This window comes from Chiloscyllium plagiosum, chromosome 8 (genome assembly GCF_004010195.1).
Source record: "Chiloscyllium plagiosum isolate BGI_BamShark_2017 chromosome 8, ASM401019v2, whole genome shotgun sequence".
Taxonomy (NCBI): domain Eukaryota; kingdom Metazoa; phylum Chordata; class Chondrichthyes; order Orectolobiformes; family Hemiscylliidae; genus Chiloscyllium; species Chiloscyllium plagiosum.
The window spans coordinates 99,943,848-99,954,630 of NC_057717.1; the positions used below are offsets into that span (position 1 = coordinate 99,943,848).

Below are 10,783 nucleotides of genomic sequence, written 5' to 3' on the forward strand. Positions count from 1 at the left end.
TCTCAACTCCCTTTTTGCAATCTCCCTACAAACACAGAGTCTGGCTTCCCCATGCCCAATTACTGTGCTCCACCAACAGAGGCCATCCCTTCAGCTGCCCAAGCTTGGCTCTACGCTATGGAATTCCATCTTTAAATATCATTTCTCCACTTCGCGTTCTCCTGCTTAAATAGGTACTGGTGAAAACAAACCTCTCGTTTGGCCAATGGTATTGTAATTTCCTTCTTTAGGCAATTTTTGTCTGACTAAGTTCCTACAGTGAGCTTTGGTTATGTTTTATTTCAGTAAAAAAAGCTTTGTTTAATTAACTACTTGCATTTAAACAATGTTGGTCACATGACTCTGTGTCATCCCTGTATGAATGGGTTTGAATCCCATTCCAGGCCTTGTTTGGCCAAAGAAGATGCATTCATAACACGGCCAAACAGGTTCAGTCCGATCTGTAAATCCTTCCAAAGTACCTCATTGGCAGGCAGTAAGAGTGGGAGAGAATCCTGGTCAGTCTTGAGGTGGAAGGAAATTGGAACCTCCCCCATTAAAAATCCATAACTCCAGCCTACAACGCACACATTACAACCGCAGGATTCCTCAGACTCCTTGCTGAGATTTTCTCAGTCAGGTAGTCTTGTTGGACAGATTAGTGCCAACAGCACAGGGTTCAATCCCTGGTTGGGCTGAGATGGATTTGTTACCTGCCCTCGAGGCCAAAACACTGAACGTTTCAAGAAGAAGATAGCTGTGGTTCTCAGGGCTAAAGGGACCAAAAGGGTTTGGGGGACAAAGCGGGAACAGGGGACGGAGTTGGATGATCAGCCACGATCACATTGAATGGTGCAGCAGGCTCGAAGGGTCGAATGGCCTACTCTTCGGAAAACATCTCAGAACTAACAGCCAGACTTCTCTGACCACTGGGATTCATGACAGTCATGCTCAGACAACTCCTCACCGGAACAAAAGACCCATCATGTGCAACTTACAGGATTCCATGCAAAGACTGTATGAAACCCTATATAGGACAAACAGGCAGACAACTAGCAATCCGCATCCACAAACACCAACTAGCCACTAAACGCCATGACAAGCTGTCCCTGGTAGCCAAACGTACATATGACTAGGACCACAAATTCGACTCGGACAACCCAACGATCATCGGACCATGCTAAACAAAAGGACAGCCAGGGAATTTCTAGAGGCGTGGCACTCATCCACAGATTCCATTAACAAACACATTGACCTGCTCGCAATATACTGGCCTTTACAAACAATATCTGGAATGGGCAACCAAAAGCAGCAGGAATGGAACCAAATAACTTCCAGAAGACACAGCACAGCAGCGCTTCACAGGAAGCTCCAAAGCACTGAGGATGTCACCGAGACAGGAGACAAAATGTCTGCAAATCAACTTCCCAGCTCAGCGAGCATACCCACAACCACGGCAACCGGCACCCGATCTAAAAATCTTTACACAAACCTCTAAGGTCTACTCCTGTTTCTGGATGTAGCGCAGCAGGTCAGACAGCATCCGGAGAGCAGGAAAATCTTATGTTTTGGGTCAAAATGCCCTCCTCAGTCGAAACGTTGACTGTCCTACTCCTCGGATGCTGTCTGAGCGGCTGTGTTTTTCCAGCTCCACATCTATTGACTCTGGCTCCCAGCATTTGCAGTCCTTACAGTCTCCTACTGCTGTTCCTACTTTCTAGGTGTCTATGTTTCCTTCCTCTGCCTGTGAAGGTGGTGGGTTGGGACTGGTCTTTAAAAAGAGAAGAATGATAGACCAAACTGCTGAGGCTCTGGGAGTGGGATTGTTAAACATTGAAATCCCACAACGAGGGGGAATGCCTTGGGGACACATGACAACAAACGGAAGAATCGAGTGCAAACCAATCCACAGCCTCAGGTCAAACTCCACACCTTCATTTCGGTTTGCCAGAAGAATTCTTGGCATCAGCTTTGATTGGCAATACTGGCGGAAAGTGTCTCGAATGAGAATTTCTTCTTCAGTCAGCTGACTTTCCAGGTTCAGAGGATCACGCCAGTCAAACTGGACCTTAGGCACTGTGGGGGAGAAAAAAGACAAATTTTTAAAAAATACCCAAACAAACCTTGTGACCGAATTTGACATTAACGCAGGGGTTAAGTACTCATCTTTACAACCCTGGTTAACTCCTACCATCTGCGGTTTCTTAACCCATGAATGCACTGCTCAAATTTAATTGGGAGCATACCATTGCTCTGAATACAATGCAGAAGAAGGACTAAAGTGTAAAGTGCACAAAAGAACATCAGTGCAATAAACTGCAAATCTCAACTTACATTTGGTCATTTTCTGCTCTTCCACCTTTTCATCTTTCTCTGTAAAGTGGGACAAAGAGGTAATTTCAGTAGCGAGTTCTGAACGGTTGTGGACTCCTGTACCATTATGAATTCTTAACCTTTATATAAGCTGTATCATTGACGTCGCTTCCTGCTAAAAATAAACTCCATGTTTGAGCAATGGAGGTGTAGCCAAAGGCCAATCTATGTGCTTTGAGAAGTTAGACATTTTGTAGAACCGACCTGGTGATCAAACATGATCGTAGCCCAGAAATGGCATCTATTTTTCATTGGGTGCGGGCATCAGTGGCGAGGGCGATGTTTATTTCCTCTCCCTAATCCCCTTCTGGAAGGTGGTGATGGGCTACCTTCTTGAACCACTGGGTGTAGATAGACCCACGGTGCTCTTAAGGAATGCATTCCAGAATTTTCACTGACTAGAGTCTGAGAATCCAGATGAATCTAATTGCAGGTACTCATGCCATTTCTTTGGATAGAAAACCCCAGCCTATCCCCTCAACCAGGTACAAAGAGTAGGTGTAATCTTACTCATTGTAGCTTTGCTCCAAAGAAATCATGCACAGTTTTGTTATTTAGTTATTGGACACAACTGAACTGGGTCTTCTAAGTAAGGAAGCGCTTTACGTTCTGCTGCTGTTGAAACCATCAGGCAAAAAAAGTTAAAAAGAAATCTCAATCTGTTCCTGAGTTGTTACAGTTCACAACTGACAATTCCACTGACCTCAGTACCAGCAGCACAATGTTCTTGCTACGTGGCTACAGCTTAAATTGCAGTTTACAATGGCAATGTTTGCACCTTTTGAGAGGCAGACTACTTCCTTCAGTTTTAAAGAGCAAAAGATGAACCTCAAAATCAGAACTGCACCAGCCTCAACATCTTAATATAGAGATTAATACAGGTTATCCGCAATTCGATTAACCGAGGGAAATACTCCCCACCCACGTCCTTCCGATAATCGAGCTTCCTCTGTATGCAAAATCAAATGTCCTCAATATGTTGGATGGAGTTTGTAAAACTCAGGGAGCCATCAGGTACATTGCTCAGGGAAACTCTGGGAAGGGGAGAGTGAAAATGGATAATTGTAATTAACGTGCACATGTAACGAATTGGACTCTCTTTGAGCTGGCAATCAGAATTGTAGGTTCTGGCTAATAGTGAAGAATTAATAACCACAGGTACCTTGATCCCCATATCCTTTCGAGGCATCAAGTGTTAAGAGCAATTTAAGAGATTTCAAAAGAATTATCAAATCTGATGAATGTACTAGATTTCTGTGGTTCTGAGAGTTTACTGGTGATGGCACTGAGTGAACAAACAATATTTAAATCAAATTTCATTGTAAAGATCACAACTAGATCACACGTGGTAAAGATCACCTCTCGATCTTTCTCTACACCTTCTCTGTAGCTGTAACACTATATTCTGCATTCTGTTCTATTACCCTGATGTACTTCTGTAAGGTATTTGTCTGGATAGCATGCAAAACAATACTTTTCACTGGGAAAGCTCAGCAGGTCTGACAGCATCTGTGAAGAGAAATCAGAGATAACGTTTTGGGCCCGGTGACCCTTCCTCAGAATCTGTTGATGCTGATTTCCCTTCACAGATGCTGCCAGACTTGCTGAGCTTTTCCAGCAACTTCTGTTTTTGTTTCTGATTTACAGCATCCTGCAGTTCTTTTGGTGTTTATTGTAATACTTTTCACTACAGTACATGTAGTATCTCAGTACATGTGATAATGAGATCAGATTCCCTACAGTGTGGAAACAGGCCCTTCGGCCCAACAAGTCCACACCGACCCTCCAAAGAGTAACCCATCCCCTAGACCCATTTCCCCCTGACTTATGCACCTAACACTGTGGGCAATTTAGCATGGCCAATTCACCTGCCCTGCACATCTTTGGACTGTGGGAGGAAACCCATGCAGACATGGGGAGAATGTGCAAACTCCACACAGACAGTCGCCCGAGGCTGGAATAGAACCTGGGACCCTGGTGCTGTGAGACAGCAGTGCTAACAATGATAAACCAAATCAATCCAACCACTACCCAATCAAATGGATGGGTGTATAAAATTAAAAGAGGCATAGGTAGGGTGGACAGGAAGAAACTGTTTCCCCTTGATGGAGGGGAGAATGACCAGAGGACGTAGCGTTAAGGTAAGGGGCAGGAAGAAACTTTTTTTTTTCCCCACCCAGAGAGTTGTGGGAATCTGGAACTCGCTGAAACTGTTTCCCCTTGATGGAGGGGAGAATGACCAGAGGACGTAGCGTTAAGGTAAGGGGCAGGAAGAAACTTTTTTTTTCCCCACCCAGAGAGTTGTGGGAATCTGGAACTCGCTGCCTGTCAGGGTGGTAGATGCAGAAATCCTCATAACATTGCGATGCATTTGCGATGCCAATGCTGTGGACCAAATGCTGAAAAATGGGACTAGAACAGGTGGTCACTTTTGACCAATGTGGATGTGATAGGCTTTGTTCTGTGCTGTTAAGCTGTTCCTGTCAAGGTGGTGAAATGTTAAAATCTCCATGTCCTACGAGAACAAATCTACAGGCCAAGGTAAGTTTCAATAAATGTTTAAGCAGTTAGATTACTCATTCACAACATGGATTTTATTTTAGACTGACCAAGTGACTCTACAGCAAAAATAAATGTCAAAGTAGAATTGGTGACTTTTTTTTTTAAATTGTTGCTTTCATTCCAGGAGATGACACTGCAGTATCCCACAAAAAGTCACTTTTAACTGGTTGACTTACACACACATTAGCTATTAAACTGGCATTTAAGTTAGACTGAGAATTAGAAATTCTTCCCTATTGGGTAAAATTAGCTGGTGCTCATAGATTAGATATCAGACTTCCATTACTGGGGCCTGGATTCAAACCCAACCCAAGATTCCTTGATCTGTTCACACCATGTACGAGGGCAAGTCTGGGCAACCTGAATCTAATAATGGCACAAAGCGGTCTGAGTTAAAAGAGGCCATGACACAGGCTGTGTGGCATTTGGAAAAATATCAACGATGTTGAACAGCAGTGTTACAATGCAGGGATAACTAACTCAGTCCATCATACTTATATTTGTATCTGTTTTAAAATGAACCACCTCGGTTAATCCAGTTTGCTCAAATAAAAACTGCATATTCCCCTAATGGAAACTAGATAGTTTCCCTGGAATAGCATATGGAATGCTGTTCCAATAATGGTTTGCGGCTGCAAGTTCCTCATTCGAGAAAACCATTTTTCACTTCCCCTTTCCTAATTTGCTTTCTTCCTACTAATTGCTTTCACAGATGGGTCAAGACAACAATTTCTTTTCATTTACAGTGTCATAAGACAACAAGATGTTGGAGCAGAAGTCGGCCACTGGGCCCATCAAGCCTAGTGTAAACTGGAAGACTTCTATCAGGTCACTTTGTAACTTTTGAGTTTCTATGAAAAAGGAAAAACATCTGAAGGGTCACTGGACTCGAACTGTTAACTCTGCATCCTCACCACAGATGCTGCCCGACCTGTTGAGTTTCTCCAACAATTTCTGTTTATGTGCCCAACTTCTTTGTACCTCACTTCCTTCGACCCTGAATCATCCAACTGAACCGACACTGTGCCTCTTGTATTGTTTTCATATCAACAATAGCGTTTTCAAAATTGCACCCAGGAGGCAGACCCTGCCACTGGTTCAGCATCACCTCTTTTTTTATTCTGTACTCCAGCATGCAACGCAAAAGATTGATTCATTTTTTTAAAAAATTGACTCATCAACTCATTGATTCATCCTACATTTAATAACACACAATAAGGAGGGCTTGACAGGATTGTAGCTAAAACGTTGATTATGCCTGGAGAGTCCAGAACAACGGGACTTTGTCTCAGGATAAAGGGTCCACCATTTACGACGGAAATGAGAAATTTCTTAGAGTCATAGAGATGTACAGCATGGAAACAGACCCTTCAGTCCAATTTGTCCATGCCGACCAGATATCCTGAGCTTTGAAGTTCTCTACCCGAGATCTCAGTTGTTAAGTTCAAGATCGGGACTGTTACATTTTTGGACTTTAAAGGAGTGAAGAGATCAGCTGGAAACATAGCCTTGGGGACAATGATCAGCCATAATCTTACTGATTGATAGAGGGTCTCATGCAAGTCGAAAAGTGGTGACAAAGGTTTTTGTTTTGAAGTGATACTCACATTTACAGTTTAAAAACACACACTTCTTGTTTCTGAGTTCCAAATTAAGTGACTTGACATTGTCACCACAATGGAGGTTTCTTCTTGTGGGAAGAAACAGAACGAGGGCACTATTTACAAATAAGGCCACTCCCATTCAAAGGCAGAGATAGACATATATTTTTCTTTCAGAGGATGTGTGTAAATAGTTACAAGCTTTGGGTTACGCCAGTAGGACAGACATGTCTGCCTGTCTAACTTCTGCCTTTTCTAGTTAATTCTGTTCATACACACACGTGTAGGTAAGGAGGGAATAGTGGACGGAATTCTCCAAACTTGGTGGAATCCCCACCTGCAAGAAAAAGCAAAACAAGCAGCTGCAAATTGCTTAATATGTCAAAAGCATAATCCCAAGAAAGGAGTATAGTGTCCACCAGGTGCAACTCCCTTGTCATGTGCTCCTTTTGAAAATATCCAGTTAGATTTTATCAAGTTATCTAGATGTCATGATTATGAGTATTGCTGAGTGATAATCAATGTATTTAGTAAATGGATTGAAGCTTATCCCTGTACTGACTGCACAGCAACAACTACTTGTAAAATTCTACTAAGTGAAATCATACCCAGATTTGGAATACCAGTAACGGTCTCTTCCGATAATGGCCCCCACTTCTGTGCAGAGCTAAACAAGGCACCATGTAAGAGTTTGAATATGAACAAAAAATTCCATTGTGCCAACCATCCCCGAGCAACAGGAATTGTAGAAAGAGCCAACGGTACCCTAAAAGGTCGGCTAAGCAAGTTGGTCGAAGAAACGGGCCTTAATTGGCTGCAAGTACTCCCAATTGCTCTTTTTAATATGAGAACCATGACACAGAAAGACGGGATTCTCGGCGGCTGACCCGAGATTTGGACAACCCCTGAAGAAGGGCTCATGCCCGAAACGTCGATTCTCCTTCTCCTTTGATGCTGCCTGACCTGCTGCGCTTTTCCAGCAACACATTTTTAAGCCCCTGAGAACTCCCTGGTCTGCACGATTAACTGCCCAACACCCTGTTGATTTGCATGTCATGGCAGAAGAGATGCACAGGTACCTGATTAAGCTGACCAAAGCATTGCAGTCTTATCATCAACAGGTCAAAGAAGCCTATTGAGTACCAGGGAAGGAAGAAGAAAGAGCTCCAATGTTTAAAGATATTAACCCTGGTGACTCTGTACTATTGAAAGACTTCAATCGTGAAAAATTTGGCCCCTGCTGGAAAGGTCGTTATCAAGTTCTTCTGACAACTGAAACAGCAGTAAAAGTAGAAGGACGTTCAATATCGGTCTACAAAGGACATTGTAAGTTTGTATACCCCTCACAATCTTAGTGTTAGTACTGATACAGGCATCCAATGAAACCCTAACCCAAGTACATGTGCCCAGATGTAACCAACTCTTCTGTGATATCTCAGACCGGCTAAAACTCCAATGTGACTGTATAACTGAAACCTGTACTAATACCATTGGAAATCATGAATGCAGCTGCCCAGCTGAAACTCAAACTACTCATATTACGTATCCAAACATCACTCGTGACCTTATTGTCATCCTCGTAACACTTCCATGCTAGTCATCATGAGATGGCACAATTCCATAACCTCATCCGCTCCTTCAACCAAAAACTGTTACTTTGAAATGTTTGTTTGTTCCTCTCTCAAAATGAACCATACAGATGGCAGCATTCAGCACATAGTACCGAAATCACCAAACCCTAAGGCCCCAATGCCATGAGACTTATCACCCACACCTTCTCGACAGAATCCTCTCCTAGCCAATCTACCGCCACTGACAGAAATACCTTTAACATGTTTCCTGTATTTAGTAGCTACTGTAATTAACAAGACAAGCTGGAAAGATGAAGAAAGACCAAAAATACTATGCACTCCCCATCCTTCTTCTGTTACTAATGGTTTCTTTATTCAAACTAAATCTCCTAATCATGTGTTATCTGCTCACCCTATCATTCTGATGTACAGTGTATAAATAGGACTCACTCACTTATGCAATCCCTCATTTGTGATGGAGAACCCATTTAATAGCAGAAGCACGCCACTGTGTGAAGTGCACTAACAAACCTGAAGGATACAATGTTAACTTTGTTCCGCTGTTAGAATGGTGCATTGAAAGAACTTCTGGTACCCATGACATAGGGCAAGTAAAGCAGCTCTCGCTCTGAGTGGACTCGTCATTCACTCACAGAAGTGCACCTTTGGAACTCCTTTTAGACTTCATTGACGATGCGAAAACAATGCCCACCCATATTTACCCAATGACTGCAACGGACGTTGTGGCCTGGTATACACCTTTTACCCTCCACCATGAAGTAGATAATGAATGGAACGCCCACCAACCCGTGAATCAGTATGGAACACAAAGTAAAGGAAAAACAAAACGGGACTGACACAACTTCTTCAATCAACAAACCGGCTGCTGGGAGGCCTTATTCCTGGCTGGGGTGTTGAAATGGCCCGAGATCAGAAAGTGACCTTGTTTATAATGTCGAAAAACTTGCCAACTCAACAGCCCATGCTCTGAAACTGGTGAACAAAGAGTTACAGGAGACCCGGATGATGATGCTTCAGAATCGGCCAGTGCTAGATATCCTCCTTGCTAAAGAAGGAGGTACTTGTTCAGTCATTGGCCCGCAATATTGCACCTACATTGATGATTTCCCAAAAGACATTTTGGACAACACAGATGTTATCAACAAAACGGGTCAAGATGCAGGGAAGAAACCTGCCCCAGCATTGTCTGATTCATGTGGATGGGGTGTTACTTGCTGACTATGGCCGCTGTGCAGACGGATTGTGTGGGACATACTGATAATCCTTGGTCTCATCCTAGGAATATATATTGTCATCCGCTTATGCATGAAATGGACTGTACATTGCTTTTCACCTAAGCCAACGAGAAATCTGGTTAATCCACCCTTGTCTACCCCTGTACCTTCATGCCCGTAATTCCATGCTGAAATCTAGTATCTTTCAGACTCTGCTCCTCTGGATGATGACTCGCCAGAGGGGGTACTTGACTTATTGAGAATACAAATCGACTAAATGGACTAATTATACTTGTATAAGCTATGTAGTTGTCATGAAATGACAAAAGGAGGGAATGAGCAAGTCTATAGCCTTAAAACTTGTCCTTAAACATTCAGACTAAAATGTAATGTTGAATTATAGAACACATTTGCTGCACACTAGAAAATAGGCAAGCAGGGAGGATAAGGCAATTAAGAACATTTTCCTTAACATCAGTGAGTCCATATAAACAGGACACCAAGTGATAACATTCACGGCTGTTCCTTTGTGAAATTAATAACAGTGTTTGATTCTGACCTCGAAACGAAACTTGATATCAACTAACTTCTCTCCCAAATTATTGTCCTTCACTGCTATCTGTCTAGTTAAGATTATACAGTGCTTTTGTAAACTTTTTGTGTAAAGGAAGCCTGTTTGTGACAGTACAGCAGAGTTGCCTGCCAGGGCTCTTAAAGGAAGAGCCATATTCTATCCTCCTGATTTATTAGGACCTAGTTAGTTTAGCTTACAGGTATCAATGTTATGTTGTAATAGTGATGCTATTGGTAAATAAAGGGGATGGCTAAAATTAAACTAAACTGTAAGAATTTTTTTATTCCAGACTACCAAGAGTATGATCTCCATGATGAACCAAGAGAGGCTAATAGGTTGAGTCCACAAGGGATTGCCTGGGCCATCACAAATCTGTACTTTAACAGAACGAGGGACACTATTTACATAGAAGGCCGCTCCCATTCAAAGGCAGAGATAGACATATATTTTTCTTTCAGAGGATGTGGAGTGTGAGAATCTCTTCCCCAGAATGGAAGAGGTGGGCCATTGAATATTTACAGGTCAGCTTCGACCAGAAGGATACTGGGGCTCCTACATTCTCGAGCCAAACATTATGGAGTGATCATCATCACAGGAAAGGAAGTCATTTGTCCATTAAAGTGTTTTCAATATCTCTACCTAACTACTTTGCCATTTTAAAGCAGCCCCAGATTGAAATGAGCATCTAGGGGGTGATTTTAATTCAGTGCTGGTGGATGGCTCTTACTTTCGCAACCCCCCCCGACCTTTCTTTAAACCTTTACCTAAAGATACAATACAGGGATTGAAAGTTTGCACAAGAACAGAAATACCAGCCCCACTTCTCTATTCCAACACTTGGATGCGAGCATAAGAGGTCCAGTTAGTAAGTTTGCAGATGACACCAAA

The 10,783-nt window shown here is 42.7% G+C and overlaps 1 protein-coding gene across 1 annotated transcript in view; it reads right to left on the bottom strand.

Annotated features, from left to right (window-relative positions):
- LOC122552235 (glutaryl-CoA dehydrogenase, mitochondrial-like) overlaps positions 1–10,783 on the bottom strand; it is a 31,253-nt gene that overhangs the window by 17,134 nt on the left and 3,336 nt on the right. Inside the window, exons 2-3 of the mRNA XM_043694890.1 lie at positions 2,314–2,352; positions 1,912–2,055 (exon numbers count right to left, since the gene is read on the bottom strand). Coding sequence (XP_043550825.1) covers positions 1,912–2,055; positions 2,314–2,352 — 183 coding nt within the window. The remainder of the gene's footprint in view (positions 1–1,911; positions 2,056–2,313; positions 2,353–10,783) is intronic.